Source organism: Protopterus annectens, chromosome 14.part0, assembly GCF_019279795.1.
Source record: "Protopterus annectens isolate FY-2018-M chromosome 14.part0, PAN1.0, whole genome shotgun sequence".
Lineage (NCBI taxonomy): Eukaryota > Metazoa > Chordata > Ceratodontiformes > Protopteridae > Protopterus > Protopterus annectens.
This window is the reverse complement of record NC_056748.1, coordinates 1,051,379,298-1,051,396,632: the sequence shown is the minus strand read 5'-3', so window position 1 is coordinate 1,051,396,632 and position 17,335 is coordinate 1,051,379,298. Positions and strand designations below refer to the sequence as shown.

General features: G+C 39.8%; 1 protein-coding gene across 2 annotated transcripts in view; it reads left to right on the top strand.

The window, feature by feature from the left end:
- Positions 1-7,856, top strand: part of EEF1AKMT2 (EEF1A lysine methyltransferase 2) — a 431,633-nt gene extending 423,777 nt beyond the window's left edge. Inside the window, exon 6 of one of the 2 annotated variants that reach the window (XM_044056865.1) lies at positions 6,873-7,856. In XM_044056865.1, the coding sequence (XP_043912800.1) occupies positions 6,873-6,970 (98 nt within the window). In that variant the 3' untranslated portion in view covers positions 6,971-7,856. The remainder of the gene's footprint in view (positions 1-6,872) is intronic. The other variant, XM_044056867.1, reaches the window with a different exon arrangement.
- Positions 7,857-17,335: the final 9,479 nt, after the last annotated feature.

The window sequence follows — 17,335 nt, the reverse complement described above, 5'->3', positions numbered from 1 at the left end:
TCTTTCTCAACTGTTCAGTCGGGGGTCAGCTGCAGCAACCATTAAAGTGCAGCTGGCAGCGATTTCTACCTTTCACGTTTCTAATGAGCCCAACCTCATGGTTCATAGGCTTTGTTAGGGCATTTCTGAAAGGGGCATTGTTACTCTGACCTCCAGTCTTTGATCCAGTGATCCAGTAATGCCATGGGACCTCAATTTTGCATTACAGAAGCTCACTCAACTCCCTTTGAGCCCACAGCTCCGATTGCATCTCATTTATTTGTTTCCAATGGCAAAGAATTACCCTTTAATGTGAAGGCTCATTCTACACGATCTGTGGCTACCTCAGCTGTGTTTCAGGCTAGGATGTCTATGGATGATGTTTGTGCTGCAGCAACATGGGCTATGCCTCATACCTTTATTAGTCACTACAAATTAGATCTGGTCTCTAGAGGCAGATCTTCCTTTGGTTCCACAGTGCTCAAGAGTATTTTTCACTGAGCCACCCAAGATCAAGGTGCTAGGGACGCTGTCCCACGGGTAAGAATGACTGTAAGATTGGACTACATAACATCAAGAAGTTATGTACTCACCATAACGTTCAATGTCTGTAGTCCATCTCTCCTTACATTTTTACTAACCCTCCCTCCTACCCCCTCCTGGAGGACCTGGAGGTATAGTCTCTAGGTGTCAGTAGTCCTTTCTGTTGGGGTTGTTCTTCTCGGTGTGTGTGCGCGCTTGCAGCAAACAAGATCTGGGGAATAGACCTGTTGCATGATGGAATACTCGTTAGCCACGAGCCAATTGAAGACTTCGTGCTAGAGTATGGCCGAGTCGGAGCCGAGGTTCGGCTCCGAACCCATGGGTAAGAATGTAAGGCGAGATGGACTACATACATCGAACGTTATGGTGAGTACATAACTTCTTGTTTTGGGTTATCCCCAGTATTTTACATCACTATTCCCCCAACATTTATAATAATTGGGATATGCATAAGATTTTTTTTTTTTTCCATTTTATCATTTTAATACATTACATTCCTATCCCCAGCAATAAATCCCTGTTATACTCTATTAAGAGCAAACCAGTTAAGGAATTTTGAGGAATATTATCTGACCATATTCTTAATTAAATATTGATCTTATGGGGATTTCAGTTACTTTCTTCATGCTATACTGGACCCATTCAAGAAGCGTTGGGCATTGTATGATTTGTATATAGTTTTGATTTGATGTATTTGTCTTTGATGTCTTAGGTTTTATGCCTGTTGTAACTGTTTATTTTTTGTATGTTTAACATTTTTTGTGAAAATTTACAATAAAGAGAATTAAAAAAAAAAAATCCCTGTTATACTCTTTCACAGTGTCCATCACATTATTGCATATTTCTTACAAATGTCTCTGTAAGATTACTTTGTCAATGTCGGTGCAAAATTGCATGTGTAATTTTCTTGTTTCCCTGTTGAATGTTTTAATAACATATAAATTCTATCCGTTTCCTTTTTCCATATTTGCATAAGAACTTCTCTGTCCCTTTGTGCTCCTACTGCTATAATCTCTACACAGGACATCTTTTCAGTGTTACCTTTTTTCTGTATACTTTGATTCCTGTTGTCAATTTTTGTCCATTATCTCTCCTCAAGAGTCTTCTCTACCATTCTGTGGCTCACGAGTCATGCCCTTAAGTCCTCCTGCAACCTTTCCACCCGAAGAGTTGTTGCTACACAATCTTGTTTATTGCCCAATTTGATCTCCAATTCTCCAAATAGTTCCTTTTGGAACATAATCTCCAAATCTGTAATTTCTTCAATACTTTTGAGTTAGTTCCAAAAAAGTCTTTCTGCTGCTTCTCCACCATGAACTCATTCATGTACAATCCTCCCAGCCACCACTGCACTAGGAACAGGATGTAGGGCACGTACACACAGAATTTATACAAGCTTTCAGTAGGGAAAGTTTTCCAATGCCCTGGCCAAACTATAGTAGTAGAAGTACCACCTCAGGTCTTCACAGAAAAGAGGCCACTTGGAATAACCCAATCAACAAAGAAGGAAAACTTAAGTCACTCAGCTAGTGGAAAATGCAGACTTTCCTTTGAGCAACAGCAGATGCATCCAGCTTGCTTGCAAGATGAACTGTTTTGAAATATATACCCTGTTTGAAAACTAGCTGTACTTTTACACGTCTTTCTCACTTTCCGTATCCTCTTTCTGGTTGTCTCATGCTGCTATGATCCTGCCTGTAAAATGGTTACTCAAGGCAGGATTACAGCATCATGTCACATCTGGCAAGACTTTTTCAGCTGGTTGCCTATTTTACTGGCTACTAAAACCTGTATGCCAGTTAACACTACACTCCATGTCAGGTAATACAACTGCAGTGGGAAGAAAAAGCAGCAGGCATAAAGTCTATAAGTTAACATGGAAATAATATGTCTGCTGGGCTGTTTTAAAACATAGCCCAGCAGCCAGCAACTCTTTATTTTTCTTTTGGTAGGTGACACGTACGTGCTGAAACAAAATTTGACTACAGTTAGTACAAGATGCAGAAGTCTCACAGCTGAATACATTGAGATAATTGCTGACGATAGTTAAGATTTTAAAACAAAAAATAAAACTTTATAGTTTATAGTAAAACACAAGATGAACACAATTTGGTAGCCATCAAGGTGGCATCATAAATTAGCTCACACATTAGAAACATGTCTCTTGCATTTGTATCTGACTTTAAGTACATTATTTGTGCGACTGTTTGCTGGATTGCCTTACTGATGGAAGCTCAGTAATTGTCAGAGCTATATATTTTACATAATCTGTTCCTATTTGGTGTCACAATTACATGACTTTTAACTAAATTTCTTTCAGACTTATGTGCTTGTGTTGGCTGTAGTTGGAAGTGATGCACAGCATCAGTCTTTTATTCCCTTTGGCCACTGCATTAGGTTGAACCCCTCTTTAATAATTTGATCCTTCTAAATTTTCCTTTTTCTGAAAATTGTATGTTATTGGTGATGCAGCACTATTTCATTTTTCATCATTAAATTTTTTTTTTTGACGTTTCTAATTCCTGTCCCAGTTGCAGGAGCAGTGTTGCTGCATGCTTTATTTGTGAATGTAGAACATAGTTACTTTATCATTTGAGGTACTCTGTAGTATAAGTTGACTGGTGTGTGGGGAATGTATATGAAGTGCAAGTTTGCAGTTGCTAGCTGTGTTCCCTCTACTCGGAGATGCAACTGTCAGAATTATTGTACATCTGATAGCTCAAGACCAGAGGCCATGTCAGAACACAGACTCCAGATTTAGAGTATACTAAGTGACCAACCCAAGAGTCTATTGTCATATTAAATGTATTCATAGAGTTGGAGAAATAGCTTTGATTTGGGAATTTATGCCATAAATTATGAATGCTGTAAAAAGCAAATATAAAATGTGATGGTTCTAAAAGAACCAATTGTAACAGACTACTATCTTGTAACAATCTCTTAGAATGCTTCTTAATTCCTCATTGTGTAAAGCTTTGAACACTGCACATAATCTGCCTCTTGTAAAGTGGCAATGAAGTCTGTCAGAATAGTTAACATCTTGAAGATAATGTAGGCATCTAATAAACTTTCTTTTTACTACCTCAAGGAAAACTAAATCAACCCATAGAACATGAAGGGAGATAGGAAATTCACCTCCGGGATCACTTCTGTGGCTCTGCTTGACAGGGGCACAGGAAAATAATTTTTCTTGGGTGGCAAAAGTCAGGGTACCATTTGGCTAGGCTTATACAGGCCCTAGGGCCAATAGCCTAGTACCTACCTATGAACAAAAATAATTGTGCAGATACAAGTCTCAAGTAATTTTATAAATAAAGCGGATCATCTTGATTCAAAATGTCTGAAAGTTTGACCACAGTTTTAGAGCATTAAATTTGATCACTGAAACATTGGCTTTAAAAATCAAGTTTTGGGTGGGTATAGACATGAACAGCTTTAAAAAAGGTAGGAATTACAATAGAAATGTTCTTTAATAAGATGTTATAATTGACTTTCAGGCCACAAGTCATGAAATTGCATTTATTAAAATTAATGTTAAACCTGCTCCTTTTCAGCCATTTTACTACAATAGAAAGTTAATGAACATATAATAACCAGTTCCATTAGTAATTAATCAACTTTACTTGATATAATCTGCATATTGGGAAATCCAAATACCATTTGAGTAGGCAGAAAGGAAAATGTTGAAAAGTGCCAGATGTAAAATAGATCCCCCATCCTGAGAAAATATAAGCACAATGCAGTTAATGGATGCCAGTTTTCCATTAAATTGCCAGTTAGAAAGCCTCAACGTAAGCCGAATTGGTATAAAGGTATAATATAAAGTTTCATAGTGTGCTGCATTCAGTTATAGAACGCACAATCAAAAAGTTTTGAAAAGATCTACATATGCCATTACACCTAGTCAGTACCTACATTCCTACTAACGTTTGATTTCCAAGATGGCTGCACATTGAGTAACGGCTTAATTCTGGCTCTCCCAGTGTGAAAACAGAAACTTGTCAGAGAAAGCCAGTAAACCTGGATTTCTGAGCAAATTTCAATATCTAACTAGTAAATGCACTGCCTGGATGCCAGAAAAAAAAAAAAGAAATACAGATGACCTGAAGGAAAATCTGCTACAAAAGGTGATGAAAAACACTGGGAAAAGTGCTGTAGCTGTTCAGCAAAAAGAAGTGCAAGCTCAAGACGCGACTTCCAGTAACCTTGAGGAAAGTATAAAGCAATTGCATACAGACCTGACTAAAATAAATGAAAAATTGATGGGAGTATATCAACTCAAAAAGTAAAAGGGTGGAAAAAATGGAAGAAACTTTAAACAGATACTCAGATGAGATGATAAAACTGCAAAATTCAGAGGTCGAAATGAAGAAAAGGCTGACTGAATGAGACTGAACAAGAAGAGATGTTTCAAAAATAATAGAATTAGAGGACAGAGCATTCAGAGAAAACCTGAGATTTTCTCCTGTACCTGAGAAGCTGGAAGGAACAGACTGTTACTGTCATGAAAGCACAAATAAGTAACTGGACTGGTATTCCACAACAGGAATTAATTGAAAGGGCACATAGTGTGTACACACCAAACCTGGCTATGAGAAAACAACCTAGACCTTTAGTAGTAAATATATAATCTTACCAGCAGAAGGAATTGATTTTGACAAAACTGTAGCAAAAAGACAACATACTAAAAGTGGGAGACAGCAGAGTGTTTGTGGAGAATGACTACTCATTGTACACCAGGCAGAAGAGGAATAAATGTATTCCATTATATAGGGAATGTCGATAATCAGGCTTGAGATTCAAACTGTTGTCCCCAGCTATCTTCAAAATTATTTTTCTGTGGAGAACAAAAACATTTTTTGCTGAAGTGCATATTAAGTAAAAGCTTGTCCAACAAAAAAGTGAGCTGTGAAAGAGTCTGCTGCTTATTCATCTGGTAATAGACTACAGAAAGACTGTGCCAGTGAAACCTTTCCCAGTGTTTTAATAGAAAATGCTTGAGAAAGGGGAAAAAGGACAGGAGCTGATTAGAAGAATTGAGAGTGCACTGGAGATGAAGCAGAAAAACAGGGCTTGGTAGATGAACAGATATATCTGGAAATATTGGACTTTCTTGGACTTTGTTAAACTTGTAGGGGACTATAAAGCATATGCCCTACTTTGTCATTAACATTTGGAGACTAAAATCAGTAACTTGGAAACTGATAAACATGGGATTACAAAGCACATTCCTACTAACATTAAAAACTAATTAGGCAGATGTGCAGCATTTTTTCTGTAAAGCCACATAGATCCAACATCTATCCAACACAGCAACATTTATCCAACACAGCATCATGCCTGAGATTACCCTCAAGCAAGTCCAAAGAGCCAAACATTTATAGAACAAGGAAGTTAGAATGAGTGGGCAGTAATTTATCTCCCACTTTTATAAACTGGAAACATTTCCCACCTTTTCCAGGGAAATATTTTTGCAAGAGAGTGTTAAAATTTGTGTGGCAACCACATGTGAGTCTAGATGTTTAAATAGTGTACCAGGTATGTTATCTGCCCCACCACCAGTTACATTTTAATTTCATTAACAAAAGCTTCAACCATATTTTCTGTAATCTGAGGATAAAGTAAGTCATGTAAGTGACAGGGTATAGAGGGCAAAGACTTGCATTTTAAGCACCATTTACACAAGTGCTTTCATGCCATTAAATATTTGTGGTTCCCTGTAGGTATTTGGTGATTGCACTTGATTTTTTTTTAGTTATATACTCACAGTTGTGGTCTGTGCAGTTTTAAAAGGGAGCTTGGTGACACTAGGACTATGGACTGTTACAGCATCCATTACTAAAGCAGGACATATTATTGCTTCTCTGTGGCTGGATTCTTTGATTTTGGTTTCATATGCTGGTCAGCCTATACCCTTCTTCCTGCATGGAGTTCAAAGCCTCACACCTGGTGTATAGGTCTGCTGCAGAAATGTGAACACTGGTAAAGTATTTCAATGCATGTGCTGCAGTGCTTTGGAATTACACAGCTGCTGTTAATGTTTTCATACTTCTTATGTTTGATTCTGGTTTAAGTGAAATTTATGGTTTCCTCAGATTTTTAATATGTTAAGTATTAGAGATTTATTTATTGCTATTAAATGAATGTTTTACAGATTCATTGGCATCTTACTGTTTGTAATTCACCAAGTTAGTATTAAAAAAGTGTAGCTGCCCTTGGAAAATAGAAGTGGTTTTAATTTTCATTTTCTAGTTGTATATTTTTGTTGCAAATTACTTTAAAGGTTTCCTTCCTATGGCGCACTTTCTGAGAATTTTAACATGTTCTGTGATTCGCTTCATCTTTTGCAGGATTTGAACTTCAGGAAGAGCTGCCAACTTCAAAGTTTCAGTTTGGAGGAAAAATGGGAAACAGTGTGACAGCCCTGGTCTTTGTGAAGAAGACATAGTTGTCTTGCAGCTTTTCCAGAAATAACTTTCATACTCAGTGGATCACATGTTGCTTTGGTGGATTTGACTACTCATGGTGGTGTTTATGTGGTGACTTTCTGGAAAGTGGCATTCATCTGTTAAGAACCCAGACCACATGCCAAAGAAAACCAACATGTTCTATGTTTATATAGCGGTATTTAACATACATGATTAAATTAACAGGTATTAGTTCGACTGAATTGAGAGAGGGTGGGGATGTCAGTTTTATAAGCTGATCTCCACATAGAATAGGAGTACAACTAATAATTTAGGAACTCTTGTTTAGTTGAATGCTTATAAGGTTCCACTGTATTTTTCAGTTAGTATGTACTTTTTCTCTGTTATGTTAAAGTGTAATAAATGTTTGCTCTTAAAGTTATTTCAGAAGCAGTATAATTCTCTTCAGAAATAACAATATGTTGTGTGTTTCATGAATTTAGCATTTCAGCCATTACTTGATAATCTTTACAAAGCAGCACTACTCACATTTAGAGTAGGGAGTGGTTTGGACCCAACACTATTTTGCCAGATTTAGTAAAAGAAGAGTCTGGTTAAACATAAACGTACAACTTGTTCCTCCTGTCTTTCTTCCTGTACCTTTGCCATTTCCATGTTAACCATTTTGATTTTACCATTTGAAGTTGTGTGTTCTGTAACCGGTAAGATTTAGGGTATTGTTTACTGCCATATACCTTACTTTCTGGAATCTCAGGACCTTCCCTCCTTCAAGTTTCTTAAGTTAACAGAGGTAAAGTAACCTCTGGGGAATACTAATTTCCTTTTTGATAATATTGCCCTGTTTACATTAGGATGTAAGAGTGACATAAACTAAGACCATCTGTAATAAAGTATGTGTCTGAAACACTGGACTGTTACATTCACTTAAATTTTTGAAAAATTACAAGAGAAGTGTATTTATTTCTTTAGTTCATCTATTTATATGATTTAAACTGGTGTGGAGAAGCCAGAAAGTGTATTTTGTTGTTGGATTAATTATTAACAGCAGTCACAGGGAGGTAATACAGCTTCCTCTGTAATTATCATTAGCTGAAAACTGAACAAGGGTTTTTTGACACCAGGAACAGTGCTATGTATTGTTTTAATGTCATTCTGTTTTTCTGTTAAATTACTGAGTATATTACATGCATTGTGATTTTTTTCACTGAATAGGAAAACAGATTCATCTGTCTAGTAAAACTAAAGCTGTGTCTGTTTCTGTCATTTTATTTACAGGATGTTACAAAATACCTTATAAAATATTTCCACTGGATGGGCCTTTGGATTACGCTTTTATACACTTCATTATCAGACAAAGCATGTTTTTGAAAATTAGCCTATGAATTGAAACAAATAGAAAAGTTCATAATAGATCATTACTGGGGTATTCTAGGAAGAGCTTTTTAAAGCCATTTGTAAGGTCCACATTTTCTGCTTGATCCTATACCTTTTTCTTTATACTCCTCTTGAAAATATGTTTTACTGGATTCTCCCATATGATGTGGAACATTTGTACTCTGTATCTTGTCCATTATTCTCTTTCATTTGTTTTACTGTTTTTACTGTGCTGCCTTTCCTCATAACTTCATGCCTCTTTAATTTACTTTTCTTTGAAAGATTTTTTTTATCGTGTATCCTATTTTTGGGGGCGGTAATTAAATGTTTTGTTCAAACATACACAACGTTACTTCTGCATTGTAGCTTATTTTTATTTTGAAGAAGTAGGTGAACTGAACCACAAGGGCCCTCTTTACAGAGTTAAGTAATAAAATTGCAAGAACTCAGCACTGTTGAATGCAGAAGTACCTCCCTCAGTATTGAATAACATAAAGCATTAAGTAAACCTGCATAGTACATAGGCAGAAGTACTTCTCAGTGTTAAATTAACATGAAACATAAGCCTGCAGAATCCATATGATAAACCTACAACATATTGCAGACATTTAGAATAAAACAGTCTGTAATGCCGCTGAGAGCTATCAGTCATGCCAGGAAGGCAGCCATTCTAACAAATTACATACACATTGCCTCAGAGTCGAGACAAAACTTAGGTGAAATTCATTTTCATCTTGAATGCTCGAGATCTGATCTGCTGTGTTTACGTAAGGAAAACCCAGATAACCAGGAGAACATCTGCAGAGTGCCTGTGCTGCGAAACTCTAATTTAGGCTAGGATATGACAGGGATTTCTTGAAAAAAAAAATTTTTTTTTTGAGACCATGTTATCTTTCTAAATGTCATCATGGGATCTAACCAGTGTCCTATGAGTGCCATCTTTTTTAAGCCTGGCCAGTGTTCCACAGTGCATTGCATTTGTTTTATAAATGTTTATACTTAGCAGTTTCTCTGCAAACTTTTTCTGAGTAGTGAGAGGAAATAAGTTAGCAAGGAGGCTTCCTCTGCTTGTAACAATGCCTTCATGCTAGGATTCTGTGAAGTACAGAAGTTGGTAAAATTTGAGTAACAGTAGATAAGGGTCATGCCTTGAAGCACTCTGCTAGCTGGGGCTTACTGCTTATAGGTCTGCTTAATTTTGTATTTATTTTTAAATTTGTTGACTAGGTTAATTCCTCTAGGATAGTGATCTCTTCTACCCTTTGGAGCTGCAAGATGGTTTCAGAGTGCTCCTAGGATGAGCAAGGATGAGGTCCAAGGGAAGCAGCAGCATGGAGGAGGAGAGTTTGAAGGTGGAAAGTGAATATTTGGAGAAAGTAGTTTGATGTGGAGTGTCAGAATGTGAACAAGATTCCTGGGTGGAGGATGTTACATACGAACAGCATTTAGCTGTCTCCATGGAGAAGGAAGTAAGCAAGTCTAATGAAGTGATGCAGATGACAAAACTGGTGTAAGGTGGACTTGCAGATGATATGTTAAAAATCGAGCAGGATGATCCAGGTGACATTTCTGGTCTTTCATGGGGTAATGTGGCAGATGACGCTAACTCTTTTAGAAGTGCTGAAGATGGAAAAGGAATCCGGTGATGTGACAGCAGAGAATACAGCAGTTAAAACGTATGCAGCAGTGACAAAGTAAGAGGAAAGCAGCAAGAAACGGAGAAGGTGTCTGGTTTTGTGGCAGCAGAAAATGCAGTAACTAAAACATTAGCAGCAGCAACAGGAAAAGGAGAGCAGCAACTAAATAAAACGGTTATTAAAAAGGACATCTGTGAGAATAAGAACAAAAAATGATACTGTAATAGACTGATAATATGTATGGACAATTTGGTAACCATTCCGGGATTTAAAGCTCAAGAAATCTGTTTTTTATACGTATTGAGAAACAGACTTTTTTTGTAATTTAACATTTGAGACTAACGGACTGATGAAATTTTTGGAACAGTGTAACAAAAGGAATGACATTTATCCATGGAACGATTATTTTTCTGGTAGTATCTTAAATATTAAAGAAAATGTTACTTTGCAGTTTATAACTAATGAGCTGGAAGAAGATGGTAAAGAATGCAGGAGCTATGTGAAACTGTGCATAGTGTTGTGTAAGTTAGAGAAGAGCGAAACTTATGGAATGGAGGGGGAAATTGGAATCTATTTTGAAATGTGAAAAAACATAGTGAAACACTTGCCAAATGTTAATTTTGTGCTTGGTCACAGAGAAACATTAAGATGTTCATTGTGTTACCCTGCTGCAGTCATCACACTTGGGTTATCCTGTCATCAGGCGGTCCTGCAGTCGGCCTGAATTCCAAAGTCTTGGTCCGGCGTTGGTTGCTGTCGCTTCTTCCCTGACGTCAGTGCGCCAGGGGTATATAGGAGGCATCCAACGCCATTTTCTTCAGTCTTTCTTGCCGTGCAGTGCCCGAAGCAGAAGCAGTTCGCAAGTGCCGGTTGGCAGACTCCTGAGATTTTCAAAGTCAAATTTCAGATCCGAAGTCTTCAATAAAGCTAAGTACCCCGTTGGGGAAACTTTTCTTGCCTCAGACCGATGTCAGAAAAAGTTAATTGTATTTCTTGTGGGAAGCAAATACCTCATGAGGATTTTCATTCTTATTGTATACCTTGCCTAGGCCCAGACCACGACGTCACTGGTTGTCTGTTTTGTGCTCGGTTCAATAAGCGAACTATAAAGCGACGCTTTGATTTCGCACGACACTACTTCAGTAGAAAATTTAATTACACTATGTCGTCAGAGCAACCGACTACCGGCGTGCACAAAAAATGCAAAGATAAGGACAGGCAGCCTAGATCCAAGCCAGACTCTGAGGCCTCGGCTGGGCCGGTCGCCGGTTCACCAGTTTTCAGTGAGGCGCCTACGCAGCCCCTGGCTACCACAGAATTGGAACCCCAGACCACTTCTGATTTTCTGGCGGAGAGTTCTAGGCCGACGCAGCCATTTTCTTTAGGCCCTGCCTACGACATTGCAGAAGGAGAAGCCGGTGCTGCAGAAACACCTTCGGTTTCTGAAGGTGTCTTCAGACAGACTACTGTCACCATAAAACAGTATCCTAAGCTTAAGACTCCTCTAAAACCAAAAAAGACTGCAGTTCAAGGCCCCATGCCTAAGAAACAGATGCTTAAAATGGCTGAAGATTTGATTTCTTTAATCAGGGGTTCCCAACCCCCACCCGACAAAAGGCCTAGACAAGAGGAGGTTTATGCCTCTTCTGATCAAGTGTCTATTTCCTCAGGCTCCTCTGAGGAACAAGATTACTCTTTTTTTTTTTTTTTCCCCCTTATGAAGATTCTGATGCTGAGGATTCCATTCCCTCAGCTTCTCCCCCTGAAGACTATTCCTTTGGGGAAACCTTACATACCATGAGGGAACATTTCCACTGGGAAGGTCAGGACTACTCCGACTCAAAGAAAAGGCTCAGAGTTTCTTTTACTCCCCCAGCACAGACCTCTTGCTATCCCCCCAGTTTTAGACATTGTGGATGATGTTTACTTTGAATCTAGTCTAAATCCAGATTCTCTGCCTCCTGCTCCAGCCAAACCAGATAGATACTATAGAGTGCCTGACTCTCACATATTCCTTTACAAAAGCCCTGTTGCTGACCCAGAGACTCTCTCCCAGGGTCCCAAAGGGGCTAAGGCTTCCATGGCTAAAAATCCGGTACCCTCTGAAAGGGACTCCAGAGCACTATATAGGTGGGGGAAGAAGGTTTACACCTCAGCCACTTTAGCTATGAGAGCACTAAATTGTCAATTTCACATACTTAAATACCAGCAATTCCTAATGTCTCAAATAAAACAAAAGATGAGCACACACCCTCAACGGTCTGAATTGAAGGAAATGCAGGATCTGTTGCATGCAGCTGAACAGGTGGGCAAACATACTTTACAATGTGGATTTGATTCCTTGGAAGCTTCCTGTAGAGCAGCTGTTACTGGGTCTGTTATACGTAGGCATGCTTGGTTAAAGGAACAAACTCTGCCTGATCATGTTAAAGCAAAGTTACTAGATGCTTCCTTACAGCAGGATGTCTTATTTGGGGTTAAAGCAGAAGAAGTCTTAAAGAAAATGGAGGATAAGGCAAAATCTATGCAGACGGTCAAAGATTTCTTACAGGTTCATCCCCCACGCTTCAGCAGAAATTGGCCAACAAAAAATTGGTCCTTTCCAGCTACTGACAGACCACAGAGGGGTAAATACAGACGCCCAAGGGGCAGAGGACAAGCACAAACCCGTTACGAACCTCGACAATAGGGCACTGCAACACAGAAGGGAGGAGAAGACCGGTTCCAAACTACTAGAAGGCAAACACAATGACTTAAACCTCAAATTGCCAAGCAAATATCTGTTGGCAGCTCCCTTGGGAGGAAAATTAGCACTTTTTACAGACAACTGGCGCATCGTCACAAAGGACAAATGGGTCCTAGACATTATTTCACAAGGATACAGATTCCATTTCCACACCTTGCCAACGATAAGAGGAATGCCAAACCTGCCACAAATTCAATGGGCAGAGGCACAAAAACAAATTACAGCTCTCATGGACATGAGCCATTCAACTGGTACCTACATGGGAGCAAGGCCAAGGATTTTACTCAAGGCTCTTTCTAGTCCCCAGAAAGGACAGTGCTTGGAGACCCATTCTGGACCTTTCAATTCTAAACACCTTCTTACAAGTACCCAAATTCAAGATGCTAACACTATAGCAGCTTCTTCCCATGTTGGGCAAGAAAGCATGGCTAGTAACGTTGGACCTCAAGGAGGGCATACCTGCATGTCCCTATCAGACAAAATTGCAGAAGATACCTCTGTTTCATTGCAGGTTCAACCCATTACCAATTCTCCGCACTGCCCTTTGGCTTATCCACTGCGCCCAGGGTCTTCACAATATGCCTGGCACCAGTAATTGCATACTGCAGACAGAGGAATTCAAATATACCCATACCTGGACGACTGCCTCATCCAAGCAGAAAGCAAGGACGTTTTCTTACAACATCTGGCTTTTGTAAAACACCTTCTAAGTTGCCTAGGGTACACAGTAAACGAAAAGAAATCAAAACTAGTACCCTCACAAAATGACATTCCTGGGTGCCAGCTTGAATACAACGGCCCAGATGGCTTATCTGATGCCAGACAAACTACAACTGACTCAATACTTCAAAACAGTGGCAACAAAGACCCAACTCCCTGCAAGAAAAATTCTGCAGACCTTGGGCTTCATGGCATCTTGCATACTACTAATACCATTTGCAAAACTGCATATGAGGAAATTGCAGTGGTACCTAAAAAGCGTATGGACTCAACACAGCCACAGCTTGGACACAATGATATCTCTCATTCCCTGCCTTCAACAAGAGTTTCTATGGTGGTCACAGGCATGTCACCTCAACAAGGGTCAGCCTTTCACCTTGCCCCCAGCCAGGCAAACTGACAACCGATGCATCGGACTATGCCTGGGGGGGCACACATGGCAGGACGGTGCGTTTAAGGCATATGGACTGCAGATCAAAGGAATCTGTACATCAATCAAAAAGAAATGCTAGCTGTACAGAATGCCCTGACAGCCTTCAAGGACCTCTCGCATCCAGGACAGCTTACAATAAGGACGGACAACACCATAGTAATGTGGTACATAAACAAACAAGGGGGTACACACTCCTACCCTCTATGCAGGCAAGCAATGACCTTGTGGAACAAAGCACTGGCTTACCAAGTTCAACCACAAGCTCAATTCCTGCCAGGAAAAAAGACCACATTGGTAGATGACCTAAGCAGAAACATCATGGATCCCCACGAATGGAAACTGGATCCACAAGTATTTGCAATGATAACTCTAAAATGGGGGCACCCAGACATAGACCTGTTTGCCAGCCCCCAAAACTATCCGCTAACAAAATTTTGAACAAGGACATTTCACCATCAAGCTTGGAAAGTGGACGCACTCTCATTCAGTTGGAAAAACCTGACAGTATATGCCTTCCCTCCATTGCCCCTTCTCACAAAGGTGCTGCTGAAAGTCAGGATGGAGAGACCCAGAATGATACTCATAGCCCCAGACTGGCCACACCAGCACTGGTACCCACTATTAAGAAATATGACCCAGGGCCCACCATGGATTTTACCACAAATTACTCATTTGCTCACACAGCAAGACAGTAAGATTCTACACAACTAGCTCAAAATCTTAAATTTGGCTGCATGGCAAATCACCTAAGCAACCAGTCAGCTCCTCTTTCTCAAGCTGTTATGGATGTTATTCTAGTAGCCAGGAGGCCCAGCACCAGGAAGGCCTACTCGGACAAATGAAAAGGTTTTGCGCCTGGAACCAGGCTAAAGGCCAAAATACCCTTCAGTCACACATACTTCAGATTCTACAATATTTAACTGAGATGTTACACACAGGACTTTTTTCATCTATTAAAATCCACGCCTCTGCTATTTCAGCCCACTACAACACGTATCCTCCCTTATTTTCACATCCGCTTCTAAGGCAGTTTCTCAGAGGGGCCAGAAACATTAGGCCCCCCCCAGGAGAGCACCAGACCAACCTGGGACCTCAATTTTGTTCTGGAAAAACTTACGTTACCTCCTTTTGAACCAGCTTTCTCAGCTGACAAAGTTTATATCATGGAAGACTGCCCTGCTGCTAGCAATAACTTCAGCCAGAAGAATCTCAGAGCTTCAGGCACTAATGGCAGTAGAGCCTTTCCTCAGTTTTCATCAAGACAGAGTTTCTCTATGAACTAACCCCTCCTTTATGCCTAAGGTGGTATCCAGTGTGGCTCTAAATCAAACCATCCATTTACCCACCTTCTTTCCAAATCCACAGAACAAAGGAGAAAGACTCCTGCACTCCTTGGACATTCACAGGCAACTATGTTACTACTTGGATAAAACTAAGGTTTTCAGAAAATCTGACCAGCTCTTTGTATCCTATGCTGCAGCTTCACAAGGAAAGGCTGTCTAAAAACAGACCATTTCCAAATGGATAGGACATTGCATTCGTTTTTGCTACACCCACCATGGAAAACCAGTTCCTGCTAGCATAAGGCCCCACTCTGCCAGGGCAGCAGCTACATCTATGGCCTTCCTCAGGTGGGTGCCAACCAAGGATATTTTGGAAGCTGCAACTTGGAGTTCAGTACACACCTTCACCAAACACTATCACTTACCACTTTACTCTTAAGACTAGAGCTGGCTTTGCCACTGCAGTTCTGCAGGGCCTTCTAACCTCCTCTAACCCTGTTTGACTCCACCTCCCATCCTTAGCTTTGGGATTCTACCCAAGTGTGATGACTGCAGCAGGGTAACACGATGAACATAGTACAGTTTAGTACCTACCATAAATGTAGATGTTCAAGTGTATACCCTGCTGCAGCCCAGGTTACCCTCCCTCCATCCCCTCTGACCTAACTAACTAAAACCTTTCAATGTCTTAAAATCTGATACTACCTTTGTGGTGTATTTGCTTATAGCTGGAGGGATGTTTTGTTTGTGCTAAACTTTTATTATTGGTACTATCTACTGACCACCATTTTGGGGGGGCACCTGACATCTGGGGCAAGAAAAACTGGAGAAAATGGTGTCGGATGCCTCCTATATACCCCTGGTGCACTGACGTCAGGGAAGAAGCGACAGCAACCGACACTGGACCAAGACTTTGGAATTCAGGCCGACTGCGGGACCGCCTGACGACAGGAAAACCCAAGTGTGATGACTGCAGCAGGGTATACACTCGAACATCTACATTTATGGTAGGTACAAAACTGTACTATATGCTGGCCAGCCTAAATCAGTTTTTTGTGAAGACTTTTCTCATTTAATTGTGACAAGATACAATTTCACTACTGTGGGGAGAAAGGACATACAGCAAGAAGGTGTGTGCCAGACTACAGATTATGTAGAAATATGGACAGTTTTGGATGAATTGTCAGGAGGAAACATGGAGTAAAGGGTATTTGTCTAAATGCCCCATTTCAAGGGATGATTACAACTGCCAGTTTTCACACAGTTTCCATTTTCTCTGATTATTGTGATTTGCTAGTGATGATGTGAATGTGTGAGAATATTAATTTTCTTTTGCCAGCTATTAGCAATCTTGGTTTCACTACTTATTAGTTCAATCGATTATTTGTGACCTGTATAGAACCAGATTTTAGGAAAAAGGAGATGGTTAACTGAAGCAGTGTCTGGCACTTAATGTTGTATTGTGATTGCTAGCATTTTAGCTGCTTTAATTGGGCCAGATTACAAAAAGTAGAAACCTACCAGGACCTTTGCTAGAGTTCATGCATCAGAATAGCCTCAGCATCCATTTATATTCACCATAAGATCAGATGTCTTCTTTTCCCTTCTGAAATTTGTGGTATAATGGAGTAAAGTGTTTGCCTTTTATTGAAGATTTCCTAAGCTTACTTTGTGTACTGTGCATTGTGTACAACAGTTACATGCTGAGCCAGTCTTCCAAGTCCAAGCTAAATCCCTTGTTTGAGGCTTCATTATGCTCTGAGGTGAACTGTGAATTTCAGTAATTTTCTAGCAAAGTGTCTTGAAAATATTTGTTGTGCACTGGGAGAAAGATGTTATGGAAATCCTGCAGGACTATATTCTAGTCATGTATGTGTAGATGATTTGCTAGTCTCTTGGATCAAGATTAGTAGACAGAGGTAAGTAATGATATTTAGTAAAGGCTTTGCAGAAGATAATGGAACCATGTGGAGTTATCTTCCCGACTGAAAAGGTGGTTAACAGAGGTAATCCAGTTTTTGTTGTATACAGGTACCAGTACTGTAGGAAATGTGAAATTGATATGTTTGTCAGTAAGCAGCCACCACAACATAATTATCTGTTGAAGATTTGGCCTAGTAACCTATATGACCCATTGTATTATTGAGAATGCACTGAGCAGATTATGTAGGAATTCCTGTATTTGCTTTGAC